Source organism: Lissotriton vulgaris, chromosome 3_2 (genome assembly GCF_964263255.1).
Source record: "Lissotriton vulgaris chromosome 3_2, aLisVul1.2, whole genome shotgun sequence".
NCBI classification, from domain to species: Eukaryota; Metazoa; Chordata; class Amphibia; order Caudata; family Salamandridae; genus Lissotriton; species Lissotriton vulgaris.
The window spans coordinates 164,700,791-164,722,617 of record NC_141690.1 but is presented as its reverse complement, the minus strand read 5'-3'; the positions used below and the strand labels follow the sequence as shown (position 1 = coordinate 164,722,617).

The window sequence follows — 21,827 nt, the reverse complement described above, 5'->3', positions numbered from 1 at the left end:
TAAACCCGCCCCTGCCTGCCCCGAGGGCGTGGCCGGCCGCGTCAGTGTCTAGGCCAGCCCACTCTAGGGCGGGAAAAAGCGCGCCCCGGCTACGCCGCTTCGGGCATACCAGCCGAGACGCGCCTTCCGCCCAAAAATGGCTTCCCGGGGGGATCGAGGCACTCTGCCATACGTTCGGGGGGACCGAGTGGTCGCCCCTTTCCAGATGTGGGTAAAAACAGCAACAGGACTCTACCCCCTCAGCAGGAGGTGATATGGGGCTGTTGCCAACCTAATATCATGTATCAACATAAGCTTAAATCAGGCTAACAACTCCACCAAGGAGCTTTATAAAGTTCTCAGTTCTTTCACTAAACCTATTGCTTGTACCCAGCAAGTAGCCTCCTCCATGGTACTTTGTGACAATATAGCCAATTATTTTGAAGAAAAAATTAAATTAATATATGTTCAATTTCCTATTGAACCTACTCCCCTGGTCTAACCTGACACTATACCAACTGTCGTGAGAACTAAGGATGTATACATTGAGCATTTTCCTGCTCTGCAATTACCTCAAGTTAAAGCCATGCTGCGTACAGCTAAATCGGGTTTTCCCCTTGACATCATGCCAGCTTATCTGTTTGCTTCACTTGCTACGCTCCCTCTGGTCCATCCTAAATTCCTCTATGATGGAAGGGACTCTTCCCCTGGAATGAAAGGTGGCTCAAGTGCTACCAATTCGGAAAAAAGGTACCAGATGATATGTTAGCGACTTACCACCTGATCTCCCTTCTTCCACTTGTGAGTAAAATGCTAGAAGGGTATATCAATACTCAGCTAATGGGTTATCTTGACTCTCAAGGTTACATTTATCTCTCTCAGTCAGGGTTGAGACCTAACCATTCTACTGAGACCACCCTTATAGGTGTAACAGACTACATCAAATTGGTCCTGGACAACAACAAGGCAGTGCTGCTTGTTTTGTTGGATTTGACAGCCGCCTTTGATACAGTCTCTCGACAGAAGCTAATTCTTAGATTTTATGGCAAGGCCCGGAGGCCAGTATTATGCATATCACCTTTATTGCTCCTCAAACACAGCAGCAACAAACACTTAGAATTAGAATAGTCAAAACACTCTAGAACGCAGAACAGGCAGCCATCTTCCTCTTTTGTTGCTGCTCAAGCACAAGATAAGTACTTTTAAATCTATTGTTTTACTGAAAGTGGTATGAGTTTAAATGTATATTTAGATAAAAAAACGTTTAAGTGTGATGTTATTAGAATGAAGAAAATAATTATTTGAATAAGAAAAGAGAAGTTATTAAAGTAAAGAAGAAAAGTATGTTGTTTGTATAAACTAATTTATAACTAAGATGTTAGGATATAGTTAAATGATATGGGGAAACTTAGCGCTTGAGTGTTAATTAATAGTTTGAAAGAGAAAAGGTAAAATGTATTATATTCCAGTAATCTGAAGCAGTTACCTTTGTTGATGATCGTTTGAAACTGCAGGAGCGCGAGGGAGAAATGATGTAGACATCAGGATAAGCGTGAGTTATTTGCGCTCGAGCAGTAGTGCGCAAGCGCATCTTTTCCCTTTCGAATTTTTGATTGTTTAACGAACACGTGAAGGGGAACATTGGGAGTGTAGTCCAAGAGAGGCCTCCGTATTCATGTTGCATGAGGCGGCCATCTTAGAAGATTGGGAAAAGGTATTAGAAATGAATAGGGCTTTGAGACTGCCATGTTTTAGAAAATATTGTAGTACAATTAAGAACGAAGTCAGTTTCTCAGTCAGACTTCGGTCGGAGTTCAGAGTGGGGGCATTTGGTGTTTTTGGTGTCAGGTGTGAGGAGATTATTATTAACAGCGTTTTTTATAACTTAAAGGACAGTGTTTTGTCAAGAGTTTTGTTTCTTGAGTATTTTTCATTGAAGTTTTAAAGTTTGTGTGGTGAAGGAAAATGAGAGTATAGTTTTGAGTTTTTTAAGTATTTATTTAATTAATAAGGAAAATGGAAAGTGCAGATGCAAGTTTGGAGGAGAAAATGAAGGATTACATGGAGAAAATGTTTGGGGAAATGTCTGTTTCTATTGATAAACAGATTGAAAAAAGTTGAGAAAAAAGGAGAGCAGACAAAGGTCTTGTGAAAAAGACTTGTTCTGGACAATGGTAGAAGTTGAAAGTTTAGCTGGAGTATCTGACCAGGGTTTGAAGAAGACCCAAAAAAGGAGACATGTTGTGAAGGGAAATCAGAAAAAAGATAATGAACATACGATTCAAAATGGAATGGCTATAAAGGCAAAAGGTTGCGCTATAAAGGTGCATAAGAGAAGACATAGTGCGCTGGCATGTGACTCTAGTTCATCTAGTAGAGATGTGGAGTTGACATGTAGTTCGCGTTTAGAGGAGTCAGATGTGGAAGAGGTTCCAGTTAAAAAAAAGATGTTAGATGGAAAGGAGATCTAAGGCACCAGAGAAATGCATGCATCCATTCTCATTCCCACATTACTTATTGATAGATAGTGATTATGTTTCATTTATTCATAAAAACTTGACATAAGTCTTACGGTACAATCTCAATACTGCCTACCCGTGTATTGTTTGGGATGAAATGAAGGCATTTATAAAAAGGATTATCCAGCAATATGTCCTACAGCAAAACAAAACCATGGAAGCTGCCGCCAGAGCAGCTTGTCTAACTCTGATAAACCTAGAATCTCTTCATGTTGAAGAAATAAGAAAAGAGGAACTAAATCAGGCACTGCTATATACCTCTTTGATAGACAAACAGACATATTTGCATATTTCTAACTCTTTCTTCAAGAAACTAGAGGGGGCGATAGGTAGCTTTATCTGGGGGTATAAGCAAGCATGTCGTGCCGTGTATTTCCTATTTAACTTATACTCTATAATCTAGTACAGTGCCTTATGCCAGAGGTTAATTCATTAATATCTTTCCTTAGATAACAGTTAATTTTTTAGGACTTATTGGCCTGACATGAACTATTGCCCTTTGCAAACTATAATGAAATTTTACTCTATATGGGGCAAATTCGCACATGGTTAATAGAATGTTGCATGATTGGCTATTTATATATTACTTGCCTTAACAGAATTTTTTACATGGTAATGATAGGTATTAACCTTTATTAGGTCTTACAATCAGACAATTTGTTTATGAATGCTAATGTACTGTTGGAAATGTTATATTGTAAATGCCAAATGCTTGAGGAATGTCCCCTTTGTCATCATTAAAAATATTTATATATACCACCGAAAAAGGCGTCATCCGAAACTTGTCTGGACACAGTGAGCTCGAAATTAAGATCTTGGGAATCACCACCACAAGTGCTTTTCTTTGTGTAGCAGTGACACAAAGTGAGGAGCAGACATTATTGCGGGAGCATCGCCCGCTTTGAAGCACCCGCATGGGAATGCACGGAATCGGTGCAAACCCGGAAGCAGTCACATTATATATATATATTACCTACTGGCGATAGCCAGTAGGTATATATAGTTAGGATTTTTTCTCTATGGAACTTTTGAAAATTCTATGCCTAATAACTTTGGCGTTTGTGGACGGAATTGGCTGAAAGTTTCAGGAAAATGGCACATTTTGTTTCTGAGCAGCCCCTGAAAATTTGGTGGGGGTTCATCAAGGGGGGGCCGAGAAAAAAGGGGGGTCCCAAAACGCGTTTTTCCCATGTTAATTTCCATAGGGCGGTTGGCCTCACTTTTAGCCCGAACGGCTGAATGGATTTCCACGAAACTTGGCAAAATTGTAGGGACTGTTAGCCCGATGTGCCTTTGCTAGGTCTCAATATATGTGCTTCAGTGGATTTTGAGAAATTAACGTTTAAAACAAGATATATATCTGTAACAGCGCTCCGGGTAGCGCTCCGGTTCGCGAACTTTTCGCGTATCGGAACTTTGCGAAGCGAAGCTGATTGGCTCTCCGGTGTCTGTCAACATTCTAAACAGTCCGGAGCGGCTGCCATCTTGTCTCTCGGTAGGATCGAGAGACAAGAGGAGGCCAAAACAAAGGGGGAAATTAAGGAAAGGGGGCAAGGTAGACCCCTTCTGACCCCCTAGGATTGATGAGGGGGATATTATAGAGCCACGCGGGGCCCAAAAAAAAAAAAAAAATTCGATTTTTTCGCCGTAGAGACGCGTCTTGGTACGCGAACCGGGCAGCTAACCGGGCAGCTAACCGGGAAGCTAACCGGCAGTGTAACGGGAGTCTGAGGAGTAGCTGATTGGCTGTCAACATTGTAAACAGTCCGGAGCGGCCGCCATCTTGTCTCTCGGTAGGATCGAGAGACAAGAGGAGACCAAAACAAAGGGGGAAATGAAGGAAAGAGGGCAAGTTAGACCCCTTCTGACCCCATAGGATTGATGAGGGGGATATTATAAAGCCACGCGGGGCCAAAAAAAAAAAAAAAAAAATCCGATTTTTTCGCCGTGGAGACGCGTCTTGGTACACGAACCGGGCAGCTAACCGGGCAGCTAACCGGGAAGCTAACCGGCAGTGTAACGGGAGTCTGAGGAGAAGCTGATTGGCTGTTATCATTGTAAACAGTCTGGAGCGGCCGCCATCTTGTCTCTCTGTGGGATAGAGAGACAAGAGGTGGAAAAAAAAAGGTGTAAATGAATGAAAGGGGTAAGGCAGACCCCTCCTGAACCCCTAGGATTGATGAGGGGGCTATTAAAGTTCCCTGCGGGGCAAAAGAAAAAATAAAATTGCGATTTTTCGCGGTAAAGGTGCTTCCTGGTACGTTAACCGGGCAGCTAACCGGCAGCGTAACGGGAGTCCGACATATTGTGTTTTTTGAACGTTTGTGATATGTGCACGTGTGGATTTTGTCTAATTAAGGTTAAAAAAATATATATATATCTTTAAGCGTGTTCTGGCGCGCTTACGTTTTGGGTTTGGTTTGCGCTGCAGAGACGATACGTCACGGTTATGCGATGCATCATGAGGCGTCTCACGGGCTACGTGATACGTCACTTAATAAAGAATATATTTTACAGCTATAGATATTAGCTTTTAAAAAAACAATGAAATTCACAGAAAAAACCATAGGTTATAGACCATATATAGTTAGGAATTTGCATTTACAAAACCTTGAAAATTCACTGAAAAAACCATAGGTTATAGACCATATATAGTTAGGGATTAGCATTTAAAAAACCTTATTTTATTTGCACAAAACCATTGAAATTCCATATATAGTTAGTTGCACTAACTATATATCGCGGACCCGCAATCCACTGCTAATGATGTCACATATTACATCATTCATGACATGGTCAGTGACATCACTGATGACATCACTGATGACATCTCAAATGACATCACTGATGACATCACTGATGACATCTCAAATGACATCACTGATGACATCACTGACATCTCATTTGACATTACTGATTACATCCCTGATGATATCATTTATGTGATAATACATCTTCAGACTCTAATATAACCTTAGATACACTCAGTGTAAACAGGCACTCACAGACTGTCACACATCCATGGAGTTACTCACACACCTAGTCAGTCATGCAAAGAATCAATCACATCTCCATTTCCTCAACTATACAGTTATACACACCTTACTTATTCAAACATATAGTAACACATATTTACTCTCTTATACAATCCTTGATACAAGTTCACAATGATTCATACAGCCACTCACACATTCACTGGCTCTTATGTTCAGTTATTTATATATGTCAACTCTCACATGGAGTGTGTTTTACATATGTACTTACTTTGACATGTAGCACTGAGATATCCATTTACTCACCAATATACTCATGCACACAGTCAACTGTCCATACAGCTGTTTCTACATGCACTTTTGAACCCACACACCTAGGGAATCAACTGCTCACACATCTATGCACAGAGTTATACACCTCCCAGCCACCCACACACATACTCAGTCTCCCATACAAATACTTGGGCAACCATTCAATAACCCATATAGTTACTGATATAGCTACTGATTTAAACATGCAGCAGTTTACAGAACAACATAAATAATGATTGCCAAATTAAGACACTTTAATAACTAACCCATACACTCAGTGAGACACATTTAATCATTCTCTCATACAGTCAGTCATGCACCTACTAAATCCTTCATCCAGACACTTATACATCCACTCATTCTTCAATATGTAAGACATATTTTAACTTTACAGAAACATACAGTCACTGGGTGTTGTCATCAGTGATGTCATCAGTGATGTCATCAGTGATGTCATTTGAGATGTCATCAGTGATGTCATCAGTGATGTCACTGACCATGTCATGAATGATGTAATATGTGACATCATTAGCAGTGGATTGCGGGTCCGCGATATATAGTTAGTGCAACTAACTATATATGGAATTTCAATGGTTTTGTGCAAATAAAATAAGGTTTTTTAAATGCTAATCCCTAACTATATATGGTCTATAACCTATGGTTTTTTCAGTGAATATATATATATATATATATATATATATATATATATATATATATATATATATATATCTATATATATATATAGATATAGATATATATATATATATCTATATATCTATATATATATAGATATACTAAAGTAAATAAATGTAATACAAGTATCATAAATAATAACATAACAAATTGGATATCAAGTAATAAATAATAATTAAATAAATTAAATAATTCATAAATACCTTCCAACTCTTACCCCTACAGACCCAGCTACCCACACCTAATAATTAACTCAAAATATATAATGATTACAAAATTAACATAATTGATAATCAATTTCATATTGATTAATACACTGATAATTGGTAATCAATTATTACTTAATTACCTTGCCACCCAATACCCCTACAAACCCAGCAACCCGCCCATAATATATAACAAATTATACAATTACACAATTAACAAAATTAGTAATCAATTGAAAAATGTATTATAGATGAATAATTATTAGTAAAATATATTTAATTAACTTCTCACACAACACCCCTACAACCTACCAACTTGCTCCAACAATCCAAATTGCTAATATAATTAAATGAGAAATTGTAAATTACTTAACATTACTAGCTGTATTTTAAAATGTTAACAATTATACAAACAATAATCCATATATTTTATATATAAACTGACATACATAAATATAATTAAAAAACAATATGTTTTACAACTATATTATTGATAACGATATGTACAACAAGCTTCCTAGGACCAGTTTTTGGCATTACAGCCGTCTTCAGCCAGGCTTGCTTGAATCCAGTGAACGGTGATGGATTAAACCCAGATCTGTTGACTGGGTGTGAGTGTTTGATTGGTTCAGATGCTCCGTCCTTCACCACCCCTTTTTGTACCGCTTTGTTCGCCATAAGTTGGCAGGGTATACTCAGACGTGAGTCCCTTGCTTACTTTCTTACTGAATTCAAGCAAGCCTGGCTGAAGACGGGTGTAATGCCAGAAACCGGTCCTAGGAAGCTTGTTTCCGGTCCAGGGAAGGCATGGCTTGGCAGTTCGGGCTGGACTGTTCCCATGAGGCACACCGTCAGACTGATTTGCATATGGCCATGTCTGAACTAGGGTGGCAGAGTGGGCTAAAGAACGGTGATGGATTAAACCCAGATCGGTTGACTGGGTGTGAGTGTTTGATTGGTTCAGATGCTCTGTCCATCACCACCCCCTTTTGTACAGCTGTGTTCGCCATAGGTTGTCAGGGTATGCTCAGACTTGAGTCCTTTGCTCACTCTGCTACTGGGTTCAAGCAAGCCTGGCTGAAGATGGCTGTAATGCCAGAAACCGGTCCTAGGAAGCTTGTTTCCGGTCTAGGGAAGGCACGGCAGTTCGGGCTGGACTGTTCCAATGAGGCACAGGTTCAGACTGATTTGCATATGGCCATGTCTGAACTGGGGTGGCAGAGTGGGCTAAAGTAGGGTGATGGATTAAACCCAGATCTGTTGACTGGGTGTGAGTGTTTGATTGGTTCAGATGCTCCGTCCATCACCACCCCCTTTTGTACCGCTTTGTTCGCCATAAGTTGGCAGGGTATGCTCAGACGTGAGTCCCTTGCTCACTTTGCTACTGGATTCAAGCAAACCTGGCTGAAGACGGCTGTAATGCCAGAAACCAGTCCTAGGAAGCTTGTTTTTGGTCCAGGGAAGGCATGGCTTGGCAGTTCGGGCTGGACTGTTCCCATGAGGCACAGGGTCAGACTGATTTGCATATGGCCATGTCTGAACTGGGGTGGCAGAGTGGGCTAAAGAACGGTGATGGATTAAACCCAGATCTGTTTACTGGGTGTGAGTTTTTGATTGGTTCAGATGCTCCGTCCATCACCACCCCCTTTTGTACCGGATCACACTATTGAGCGAATGTGTCAGTCCTGGCATTTGCGAAGTTTTTGGAGTTTCAAGAAGGCCTAGCCGTGCTGATTAGGGGCACAACCACGTGAAGATTATACGTTCAGAAATTTGTCCTATTCATTTGGTGCCAAGCTGAGGTCAGTACAGGAAGGAAGGAAATTCCACATGCCTCTTTAGGGGGAAGACTCTAGAAGCTTCTCCCACTTCAAAGCTGGCACCACGCATAAATATTGGACTCTAATACCAAACTCTTCAGTGCAGAGTTGGACCTGCAGTTTTGGACCTGTGAAATGCTCGGGAGAAGGACTGCTGTGCTGCTCTGCTGTAAGAAGGACTTCTAAGTTACTCTCCTGCTACTCTTCTGCTGCTTGTGTGAGGAGGGCTGGACCTGCATCCTGAACCCAGGACCACCAAGTTGACTTCAAGGGCTATGTGGCTGGCTGATCAGAACCTCAGGTTAAAAAGCTTCAATCGCCTTGGACTCTACAATTGGTCTCTGCCTCATGGGAGTCCTGCCACCCAAGTAGTGCCACACCAAACCTGGGCCTTTGGAAGTGGGCATGAAGGTGTTCTGATAGCTCAACTGTGGTCCCAGCAAAAACAAATGGATCATGACACATCCCCCACAGCTCATCGGGGCTGTCCCTGCGCAACGCATCTCAAAACAGTACCTTGCAATGCAGCCCTGCAGCTCATCAGAACAGCAGCTGTGTGACACATGTTTACACAGGGCGTCACATCACATCCATGTTGTTGCTCAGAACCACCGCTGGATGATGCATCTTGACTCAGGACTTTGCATCCCAGCCCCGCAGCTCCTCAGAACCACTACTGCTCAACCCATCCTTGACACAGCACCTCAAATTGCAGCCCCCAGTTCCACAGAACCACCACTGGGCGACACAGCCTTGACGCTGGACCTTGCATCACAGCCCTGCAGGTCTTCGGGCAGCTGCTATGCAGCACGGGACCTCACAACACTCTTGCAACTGGGATTTATTTACTTTGTTCAGTGGGCCTAACTTGGTCTCTGATTCCTACCCGCGCTTCATTGAAGTGGACCTGAACTTATGACTTTGTTCAATTCTGACGCAACCAGATAAACACAGGTGACACATTCTTTCCGATTATAAATCTGGTGATCCATAGACCGCCAGACTCAAGAGGGCGCAGTGGTGGTGGTCTCCAGTCCCCCTTTTAATGACGTATGAGGTCGTATGTCCACAACCCCACTGCAGCCACCAGGGAACCACCATTCCCTGGGGTGTTGCAGCAATGTAGAAGCATCTATGTGATTAACGGTCCAGCCAAGCATATTATAAGTTTCCTCTCCACCAGGGCTTGCATGGCATATTTCTTCCTCCTTAAAAACCTTGGTCACAGTGACGACGTAGCTGAGGGGGGGGGGGGATTCGCCAATGGCAAAAGGAGTTTTGGGGGCAGCGGCTGGCCCCTCTCCCCCCGCTCTCACCTGAAACTGTTGCGGCTGCACCCCTACCCCCATTGGTCTTAATTGCAGCCATTGTGACCACATGAATAGTCGGCACCCAACACTACCCCCCGCTCTTACATCACACCACAGTGGGTGGCAAACGCAGGAGCCACCACAGGTGGTCTAAGGCCTAGCTACGACCCTGCCCGTTCGAGAGGAAACACAGGGGGACCTTCAGGTCCCCCTTGTGCCTCTGCGTCCTGTGGATGCACACAAGGGAGCACAACATGTGCCCCCTGTGTTCATGCACACCAGTTTCTGCACAGCATTGGCTCTACTGTCCTGCAGTGCAGGAACTGTTTTTGGTGTGCTCATTGGGGTGCCTGTTTTTACAAGCACCACCATGAATATGCCAAAAAAAAGCCTGCTAGAGAGGAAGAAACTCCTAAAGTGGCTCGTGGACGGACCATGGCTTTAGCGGTGTGGTGTCATGGTAGAGCCGCTGCAGCACTGCCAGAGTCGTAATGGGGCCCTTTGTATTGTAGGCACTACATTTAACTGATTTTACTGATTTCATTTTTATCATTTTGGTGTCAGGTAATTTATTTAAATTTTCTCTATTTTTCTAAAATTGGTGTGGATTTTTTCTTGTGTTGTGTTTTCACTTTATTACTGTTTGTTTGCTGCATTAATACTTTGCACATTGCCTTTAAGTAAAGCCTGACTGCAATTGTGCCGGCCTACCAGAGGGTTCTTCATATATTAATTTGGGGTTTGTTTGTGTTTTAATCTGACAAGAATTGTGGGTACTGCATAAGTAGGGTCTCGCCCTCCTCAACCATTTACCCAATTTCTAACACCCTGGTAAAATATTTTCCTTTTAAATTAAGGGGCAATATTGTCATGCTACTAGTATATTTGGAAATACCTGTAAAATTTAGCAATCGGTGTGTGCATTTGCATGTGTTACAAAATCTTTGTTCTGCTTTGTCTAGCCTTTTCTTTCACACTCCGAAATAGCTCAGTGACATTGTCACATGTTTGAGGTCGAATATCCCATAATGTGCTGTGACAGAAAGAAAACTAAAGCATATTCGTATTAAAATAATTATCTCCAATTTTTCAGAGACATTCAGGCATGAAATCATAGTGGATGCTGTCAGATGTAAAACAAGTCTTAGGTCTCTTTTTGCTCATTGCAATCTAATATCATTTTAGGTTTTTTGGGGGGTGCATCAACATTTGCACCATTTGTTCAAGTACAACTGGCCACAATTTTTACACCGTGAGTACTTAGCTTAGTGGTATTAAACAGGATATTTAGTTGTGTATGTGAATAAATGCCACACTCTGCACACAACCATTCCTACAGACTCTGGCTATTGGCAATAGATATAGGCCACACTCAGGGTCTGTTTGGGACTAGAGTGCTAGATGTAGTTGCCAGTGAATTTTGTGCGTGGCTAAAGGTGATGCTGTAGAGGGATGGGGAATAAAGTCCTCTCCGCTGGCAGAGTTCACGTAGTTTTGCCCATTAAACATTACACTTGTAACGTGGAGTTCTAGCAAAACTCTGCCAACCGCCGAGTGGTAGAGTTTATTCTCACATGTGGCTCGCCAATGGTATGTTGATGAGTGTGGGTGAGAATGGCATCTCCTAGTGTGATTTTCTGGACCTAGTACGACACCCGGTGAGATTTTCTCAACATAGCAGATCGCGACTATTCGCGGTAAGAAAGCTGCGGATGTACCATGTTACAACGCATACCGTTACAACTACCTACTATTACAACGCGACCATTACAACGCATACCATTACAACGCATAGCGCTTTGAGGTGCTGGATAGTGGTAAGTATAATTTACTATTCTAACTCCAGTCCCCGTGGACACTAGGGAAGGTGTTGGATAGTAAATTATACGTATTCCCTATCCTAGAGCGCCCCCCAGTGCAATGCGTTGTAATGGTATGCGTTGTAAAAGATGCGTTGTAATAGTAGGTAGTTGTAAAAGATGCGTTGTAACAGGTGTATACCGAAAGCTGCAGCTCGAGTATAAATCTACTCAAGCATCAGCAAATAAGCACCCCCCTCCAGTGCACATGTGGTGCTGTTTGCGCAGATTTTGCAATGGGGAATTAACTCCCAATGCTGACAATCAGCATGACATGCGGATTCCGCCAACGTGCAGAGTTTTCCTGTAACTCTATGGAATTCCGTGAGTGGAAAACCAACCTCAGTGCTGTATTAATACTAAAGGCATGGGTTTGGGGTGTAGGGTATGGAGTCATACCATGCCTTGCAATCAGTGGCAGTAGAGCATGGTAGGAGGATACAGTGGGCATGCTTTCTGGGTACAAGGCATGACCCAAGGTGTTTCCACCTTTCAACTCCTCCTAGGCCGCATGGCCTTTGGCTAAAGATGGCTTAGACTCTAGCGAAGGAGCACCACCAAAACTCAGTATTTGCATCCACTGTCTGTTGGAAATATAAATGCGAGCCAGGGTCTTTGGGTACTGAGAGTATGTGAATTAGATGCACACCATGGACAAATGCCAAGCTATACCCTAAACCTTCAGAGCATAGACAAATACCAAAATCCGCTGGTTCTGTGAGTAGACATTGTAGGGCTAGACTCAGAATCTATTGTATGCAGAATATTATTACAAAACCTTAGTAAGTGGAGAAGTGTGGCTCAGGGGTTAGAGGTGGCAGACCTGGAGCTTGAGTTCGACCCTGGACCAGGGTTCAATTCCCCGCCTCGGCGGTTCTTGGGCTAAAAAATTCCACGGACTCGTTAATTCTCGCTCCGGTGCCTTCTCGACTCACGGGTTCACACTCTGCGACTTTGGGCAATAGCTTGCTTAATCTCCACATCCGCCCCTCGCGGTGGGATGCCTGGCTTTCACCTTGTGGATACCCTGCTAGGGTTATCTCACAGGGGAATACCAGGACGGGTTCCCTAAGCAAGCGCGGAGATGCCCCAGGGTAAGTCATGCGCTATATAAGCTTCATTCATTTCATTTCATTTCATTTCAATAGTTAAAACTATGTTGGAACCAACTGGGTGATTATACTAAGTAAATAAAAGCCTGTTTTGGTAAAAAAAAATATAGCTTTACAATTCCCTGCTAAATCGTATCTGAAGTGGCAATAAGGGCACACACTAAAGGGTAAGCCCCTTGCAATTCAGAAGTTGAGATACCTGTGCAAACTGATATTTAATACCGGTATGAACAGTTCATGACATAACACATGGTATGTTAGATAACACCACAATTGATATTGATGCCATCAAGTTTAAGTTTTTCAAGTTTAAGTTAATTTGATTTAGTTCCCAACTGAGAACAACAAATATTTAAAACATAAAATTACCTTTAAAATAATAAAATGTAATTCTAGTACAAAGTAGTTTAAAAGGAGTTTTGAAATTTACACATATTGTAACACACAACTTCCTTAGACGGTGGCTTACAAAGAGAGATCAGGTTCTGAACCGAGTTAATTTTACATTTTGTTCGAATTGGTTGTAAAAACCTCTATCTAGCTCCTACAACAGTCAGATTTGGAAAAGCGAATAACACATGTTCCAAGTCTTGCACCCCATCATTACACGGATCACAGGAACTACTAGCTTTTACTTTTGGGGACCACTTAAAGGTGAATGATTTTAAAGGAAGTATCCCGAGATGGATTGGTATAATGCTTCGCCTGACTCCATGCTTTAAATTAAAATTAATATACTGTTGCATTTTCTTATATACAATAGTTTCAGCATACGTTTTATCCAATGACAATTTGGAACTGTGTTGGATGTCAAGATTGAAGCTTAACCTTGGTGCTAAGTGTGAAAAAAAAAGCTTCAAATGGGCGGGAGTCCAAGATTGCAGCAGATCAATATTAACATTTGATATTTTAAACGTGATAGATATATTCCTACAAAAGACATATTTCGACAATCCGTGTTCAAAGTTCTCTATTTTTAATAAGGATCGCAGAGTTCCTTGTTCTGCATGGATGAGATTATATGCCCACTTTACAATATTAGCGATGCCTCTAGCGTAAGAACTAATTAATGAGAGTTCAAGACAAAGAACTTGAACTTGTCCAGCTTGTGACCTCTTGGTTAGTTTCCTGAGGAATTTCCCTTCTTTCAGATCCAGATGTTTTCATTGGATTAGTGGAATATATTCAAGTGCATATGATAATACTGGAGGGATATTAGAACTATATACTTGAAGAAGAGAGGAAAAGTGCCTTTGACCAGTGGATGCCATCACTGAAGACATCCCATATGGCATTATCAATACTATCCTTTCTAATATTACTTGTCAAATAAATTACCTCATCCTTCCCCAACTATTTAGAGTTTGCCTGCAATATCACTTTTGATCTCAAATGTACTAATTTTCCTCACTAGCGCAGTACATTTATGCTGCATGTTCTGCTCTATATTTTCACTCATCTTTGGTTTAAGAGGGGTGAAGGGCAGGTTACATCGTCCTTCAAATGGGACCTGAGACATGACCTCCCACTCAAAGAGCAGAATCAGAGGTCATTGATGCTCAGTCAGGCTTCTCAAGATTGTACACAGTGCCTTGCTCTGTACTATGAAGGGACTGTTGTGCTTTACAAGGAAGCTTGTGCCACCCAAGATAATGTGGCACTTATTTTTCTTCCTTGACAAAGGGTGTCCCTACTATCACGGGACCCACTTCTCCACCTCCAAAAGTAACCACTTATCGGTTGCTACAGAGAACATAGAACACATTCTGGCTTGTATTCTTTTCTGGGATCTGCAGGTGTTGGGTTGCCTGATGCATGTTCCAGGTACATTATCCTTAACGTTTGCTCCTAATTGTGTATGACAGAAGTGCCCATTCATTTACATCTCTGTAACACCTCAAACAAAACAAAGTGGCAATGGAACTGTTGCAAATTGGCACAGCATATTAATCTCTATGAAGAAACATTTTTTATACAGTAGCCTTCCAATACTGCCTTGAAAAAGAACATAATCTGTGGTTAAAATCGCTGACCGTTCATTATATTGGGGTTTTGGGCATTGAATGGTGCCTGATCATATTTTTACTCTTGAACAAAGATACTTTTTGAGAATAACAGGCAGGTGCAATGCATATAGTTTAGAGGATGGTACGTAATTAATTTAAATCTGTTCTTAAATTCTATATTTTGTATTTTACCTACCAGTCCACCTGGCATGTACTTTCCCCGCCTCTGTAGAATGCAAAGCGGTTTAAAAAGGTTGCAGCCTGTCTTATGCTATCATGATTGGTTACCACATATTTAATGTGAATAATCTCAAAAAACGAGGTATAGTTTGGTTGATTGATGGATAGCCAATCATATTAGCTAAACCTCCTTTTTTTTAAGCAATCAGTGCTAATTGGCTGTCTTTTGACCAGTCAGAATGGTCTCTATATTTGTTCATGCTGCACAACCAATCAGAATTTATGGGAAGCCTTCACCTTCTCGGACTTCTTTGTGTTCTAGGCACTACTGTTGCCCAGCAAGTTGGGCGGGAAAGCGCAACCCCTGGAATTTGCCATTTGCCACCGTCTTCTTGCATCTGCCTTGAAAATGGCAGATCCCCATGCAGATATACTTTTGTGTTCAGTGATAAGGAAATATGGTTGTCAATCACCCCTTGTTCCTATCTATGCAACCAATTATAAACCTCTCACTTTCCAAACTGTGCAGCATTTTTCTACAACGAGTGACCTCGGCCCTTAGCTATGTTTAAGGGGTGAAATGGTCGCACAGAACTTACAAACATGAGACATTAAGAAACACACAAATTGACTAATTAAAATGTATGTAAATGAAGACAGTGTCCTCGAAAGTATTCAATTCCAGGTTTATCCCTGGAGCCATTCCGATCGGGGAGACAGATTTAGGCTAAAATCTGCATTTAAAAAAAATGCTCTACAGTGATCTGGCAACAAACAGTGTGTGCAGCTGGCAATGCAATGGAATGTGTGCGAGCATCTATGCACTTGACTGCTCTTCCGTCTGCTGCTATGCCAAGGAAATGCAAACATATGGATGAGGCGCTGTAGATGCGTGTTTTCACATTAAAGCATCGCCAGGGGCTTCAACAAACAAAAGTGAAGCCATTTAATGATGGATCAAAAAGCAAACCATTAAAATGAAACAAGGGTCTATGGGAATGATAGCAGTCCAGCGTTTGATGCTAACGATAGGCTGCCAGTGGCAAGTTTAAAGAGAGGGCTGCTGAAAAAAATGCAAATAGCCACTATGCAAATGAGTTCCATTTATGCAGATTCAATGTATTTTTAAACGTATCATGTGGATGTAAAAAAAAAATCAGGCCCCGCTGCACACACGCGAGACGTCGTTCCTAGCCATGCAGCATCTGTGTCAAAAGGAGCAGCCAGGGAGGGGAAAAGCTGACATTCTATTGCCCATCTGTTTATTAATACGCATGTTATGTGACTTACGTTCAGGTCATCTTTGTGAAATCTCTACATAAGTAGGCCCTCATGTACAAAACCTGTGGGAGATGTTAGCCCAATGTATTAGCCATACAGTTTTCTAAAGTCACGCATTGAGAGTTGCTAATGTAGCGCGTGGGGCCAGTAGCCTAGCAAGGAAGCCATGGGGCCTGGAGCCAGCAAGGGAAATGGCCACTTTGACTGCTGTTGGAGCACACAAATGTAGCAATTATCAGGGTACAATGTGGCCCCTTGTTTTCGGTGCAACTACACCTGCTGCACCAATTGTAACTTCACTCCTGCGTGAGGCCAGAACACATGTGCAATTTCAACTTCTCTCAAGAGATTTTCCACTCAGTGCAGGTCTTCCATTATGCAAAATGCGTAATAGAAAGGAAAATAGAAATTACATAAAACATATAGGCCCACATGCATCAAGCATTTTTGGAGTCGCAAACGGTGCGATTCCTTAAAATCGGCCGTTTGCGACTCCAAAAATGCATTTTGGAATGCATCAATCATTTTTGGAAATCGCTACATTTGAGCGATTTCCAAAAATGCGATTGCTTTTAGGAAATCGCAAATGTGCGATTTCCTAAAAGCAATGCATGAATACATTTTCAAAAGAGAAATCGCATTTTGCGGGACAGATTTACCGAGTAGTTGAACTACTCGGTAAATTTGCAAAAACTGTAAATAATGCAGAAAATGCATTTTTAAAACGTTCATGTTACGGACACACATGTCCTTAGGACATGTGTGTGTGCAACATGATGCGAAAAATACATTTCAGGGGTGCATGGGGGGGTCCTTTGGACCCCCTCCTGCACCCATGAAATGTTCTAAGTGCCACTCGCAATTTGCTACTGGCTTCAAATTGACTACATTGATTCCTATGGGCCTCTAGGCCCATAGGAATCAATGTAATGCGATTCCTTAATTGCACTTCGCAATTAAGGAATCGCAATTTTCGAAAATGAAGAAATCCTAAAAACTTTTAGGATTTCTTGATGCATAGCATTTTGCATTTCTCAAATAGCGATTCCTTAATTTTCGCTATTTGAGAAATGCAAAATCCTACATTGATGCATGTGGGCCATAAAGTCTCTGTTAACGAATTCCACGAGATTACTCGTGTAAAAATAATGCTCACTTTTTATTGCAAAACAATATTTTAAGTTCACTCCAACATACCATTACAGTGTACTGCAGAATAAATATACCTTTTCTTATTTTCATTTGCAAGCCAGTAGGACATCTGTCTAGTTACTTTCCATGCAATTTATGACTGCCCTTTGTACACAAACAAAAAACATATATAAAAGAAAAAGGAACCACACAATCGGCAAACCCCTTGTCACAGAGGTGTGTACAATCAACTAACCATTAGAAGGACTGATAACCAAGCAGCTTCCTCAGTATTACACCGAAACTCTTTTCCATGAACAACAGCAACATGAACTCTGGTTCTTTTAAAATCACTTTGCTTCAGAAATCATGTTTAGGTCTTGTGCAAGCTCAGGCATCTTGAGCCTGAATCACAGAGGGCTTCCGAACTTGTGGTGGAGGCCCGCGTGTAGTGGTGGGACCTCCGTACAAAAGTTACCCTTTTGCAGGTCCCCCTCAATGAGTGCACCCCCGTCACATCTGCGGAGGTCCTTTGTGAATCAGGCCCTGTGATTTTAATATAATTGTAAACATATGATAATTATAGTGGCTTTTATGAAGCCCTCTTCCACCATTAGTCTATTATTGTGTCATTCACATTTTTCTTCCACCCTCTAAAGCATAAAGTAGGGCAGCCAAAAGGTCTGGCACCCAACGCCAGAACTATTGGCTTTGTCAAAGCTTGTTCTCACATGAAACCTGATATTATCAACGTGTCTTTACCATATATAAAGGCCTTGTACTTAAAAAAATCCACCAATCGAAACACAGCTTATAAAACCCACGAGCCCATTGCAACAAATGTTTAAATTCTGGTTTTATCAAGAGAGAGGTATCCAGGTATTTTGCACACAATTAGCGGAAGACATTTGCTGAGTGATACTAACCTTGTGATTATGTAAGGAGCAAAGCAGACCACAAAAGATCCGATAAATATACTTATTTTCTTAGTGGCCCGCTGTCGCCTCCTTTTCTGCTCGCTGATGCACCTCTGTCTCACGCTGGAAAGGAAGCACAGAGATATGATTAGGGACAAACAGCGCTAGAAGGTGTTTCAAAGAAGGTACATCAGTTGAACTATCCCACTACCAACTCTACTGCAATCTTAGGCCCAACCCTGGATGCCAAACCAAACAATGCATCCAGAACCATGGAAAACGGACTACAAACACCAGAACAGCTACTACACAAGCGTCGGTGCTTCGCAGTTCACATTTAGAATTCGACATGGTGCAAGTCCAAGAACCTTATTATTTTAGCAGAGAAACGTTGCAAAACAATCTAGGACCGGATTTATAACATAAAAGGGATGTGGCATACATATGAACATGTAACATGCTCAGTGACCTAATGACTCGCTGCTGACATCTTATGTAACCAGTTGCCAAGTGACAGTTGGTCACCAGCTAAGTAATGTCCCCTTAGAACCAGGTTAGCTGTTTATGTGTCTGAGGGACAAAAGATTGAGCGCTATTTAAACGGATGTTGGTAATACCTGTATTTTGCAGCGCTTAGAAGCTGCGAAATATCCAGGAATAAACGCGGTGTGCTTTCTAGAGCCTTAGGGTGCCAAAGGGTAAACTTAAGCACTCTACAAAACGATTCAGCATAAAAGTAATCCAGCTATCATTCCACAAAACAGTAACACTTGTTTCTATCTTAGAAATTGTAAAAACTATGGGGCAGATTTATGTTGAACGTCACGCAACGGCGGCGTAAACGTGGTGCATCCCTGTGACCCATTTACAACGTGATGCATCTAGGCAGATGCGTCACGTTGTAAAGCCCTGCGCCACATGTGGGCATTCTGGGGCAGGTGCGCCTCGCAAAAGTGCCTGCGTGAAATCTACAAGATTTCACGCAGGCACTTTTAGGCCAATGCTGCGTCAAAACCCTGCGCCTGCTTGAAGCAGGCGTAAGGCTTGACGCAGCATTGGACAGATAGAGCCCCCCAGAGCATTGCTGGAGCTGTGTCGTGCTTGCGACGCAACTCCAGCAATACGCCACATTTACGGCACAGATGCGTCACACATCTGTGCCGTTTTTGCCCCATGGTGCGCCGCATTGTAAATGCGCGCACCATGGGTGGCGGAGCTGTGGCGCACAATAACTGGCGCATCCCTGGAGATGCGCCAGTTATTGTAAATCTGCCCCTAGGATAGTTAACGCAATATACGCTACATAACAATAACACCACAAAACAGTTACATTTGAAAAATACATTTTAAATTATATAGGGCAGGCAATGACATGGTTTGACAGAATTACTTGTTTTGGGTCAAATTCTGAAGCCTGGCTCTAAACCAAAGAAAAGATAAGAAAAGTAGCCATTCTAAAACATGTCCTCTATGTTGTTCTGTCAATATATTAATGACCTGTGACGAAAGATATTGTCAATGTGCTTTTATTAATTGCGATTATACTGTGAAACACGAGTATTGGTGCAAGTCACATTTAGTAGAAAGTAGTGCATATTTGTCAATAATGTAAAGTAAATTGGACGCCCTTAAAAACGGGCGCTACGGAATGGGCCTCAAGGCGTCTGGTTATTACCTGGGGTGGATGTCCACCAGCAGCACCAGCGTCTGCATGGTGATGATGTCAATGCGCTTGCAGTGGAACCTGGCCACCTTCAGCACCTTCAGGTAGGTAAAGCACAGGATGAGCAGGGACAGCATGAAGCTGCTCGCGTGAAAGATGATGGTGAAAACCGTGAAGCGCCTCCTCTCCGCCTCGTCCCTCACGTGCAGCGTGCACGAGGCGTAGGGGTTGCTGTACTCGAACCACGAGAGCAAGAGGGCGGCCAGGGGGAAGGCCAGCGAGTGCACCCAGGAGTAGCCCACCATCAGCACGGCGTCCTTGTACCGCATCTTACTCGCGTAGCTCAGGGGAAAGACCACAGCGATCCACTTGTCGATGCTGAGGGCCGCCATGCTGAGCATGGCGTTGGCGGTGAGAAAAGTTTCCAAGAAGCCCAGCGCCCGGCAGACGCAGTCCCCAAAGGGCTGCTGGCCCCGCAGGATGCCCAGCAGCGTGGACGGCATGTTTAGGACGGTCAGCAGCAGGTTGCAAAACGAGAGGTTCACGAGGAACACCCCGGGCACCTGCTTGCGGAGGTCCGTGCTGTACACGAAGCATATCAGCACCAGCAAGTTGGAGAGCAGAGACACAAACAGAACCAGAGAGAGAAAAAGCGCCAACAGGATGTCCGCCAAGTGCATCTCTCAACAGGTATCCATGGGCCCCTTGCTCACATTAAAGGAGGTTTAGGGGCAAACTGTGAAATCCCAATACTGCAGTTGGGCGGATTAAGGGTCCAAGGCGGGCGCGCATTCTTCAGATCAAGCGCCGGCAAAGCGTGCTTCCAGAGCGCAGCGAGCAGCAGCACGAGGCAGCTGTCCTGGGTGCTGAACGGTTCATCCTCTAACCAGTCCTTCCTGCACATGCCAGCTCCCGAGGGGCATCTGCGACTGATTTCCTCTGAAGGGAAACAACAGCGACTTGATCCTGTTTCGCTGCTTCTGGTGGACCTTTGCAGAAGCGCGCATTTCGCGGGCGACGCCTGCTCCGTGCGCGCAGGAAGGCTGCTCTGCTCATTCTCAAGGTCCGCGCACAGGCTCAAATAGGCACACCTTACTCTGCGCTCGCGCTATGACTCATGCGCACACAGGCTTGCGTGACTCGGGCGGCGGGGAATCGCGCGGCGCCTGGTCGTCCCGCCGTGCCCTTCAGTCGATGACTGTCGCTCTACAGCACACGGACAACCCAGAACCTCAAGAGGAATGCACTTCGAGGAGCAGCAAGGCGTACGCACGCGACCAACGTTTGTGTGATCGCTGAATCAGCTTAACAGGAAGAAAGTTATTCATCATATTACGAACGTAGGCGCAAACAGGGCACGAGTACAATATGCTGACGGCATTTTTGTAAATATCGCCGATGACTTCGTTAAGTCTATATTTTGTCTTGTATTTTGACCTTCTGTCCTGAATTTTTACAATCCTCCAAAGAATTTGGGGCATATTATCAAGGGGGTTTATCTCCGTTTTTTTGGATTTAAAAGCCAAGAAAGCGGAGATAAAATGATCTCCCTATTACCTAGCTGTCGCTAAAACCAGTTAGCGACAGCTAGTAGGAGATAGCGACCGTCTTGGGCCCTACTTTGCATGTCAGTGATATTTATCACTAATGACATGCAAAGTGGGCGTGCCAAGATGTTAAGCGACTGGAAACAGCCGCTAACATCGCTATCTCCTATTACCAACCTTTGGAGATATTCGCGTCTCCAAAAGCTAACACCTGCCTTGAGCAGTTCTTAGCCATGTTATCCAATGGGAGGTGGATAACATGGCTAAGAGCATTAGCTCGGTAATGCATGAATATCGCT

General features: G+C 42.9%; 1 protein-coding gene across 1 annotated transcript in view; it reads right to left on the bottom strand.

Moving 5' to 3' along the window:
- The window catches only part of GPR78 (G protein-coupled receptor 78), a 207,096-nt gene extending 186,140 nt beyond the window's left edge, over positions 1 to 20,956 (bottom strand). Inside the window, exons 1-2 of the mRNA XM_086964536.1 lie at positions 19,994 to 20,956; positions 18,328 to 18,441 (exon numbers count right to left, since the gene is read on the bottom strand). Of these exons, the coding sequence (XP_086820662.1) occupies positions 18,328 to 18,441; positions 19,994 to 20,661 (782 nt within the window). The 5' untranslated portion in view covers positions 20,662 to 20,956. The remainder of the gene's footprint in view (positions 1 to 18,327; positions 18,442 to 19,993) is intronic.
- Between the last annotated feature and the right edge of the window lie 871 nt (positions 20,957 to 21,827).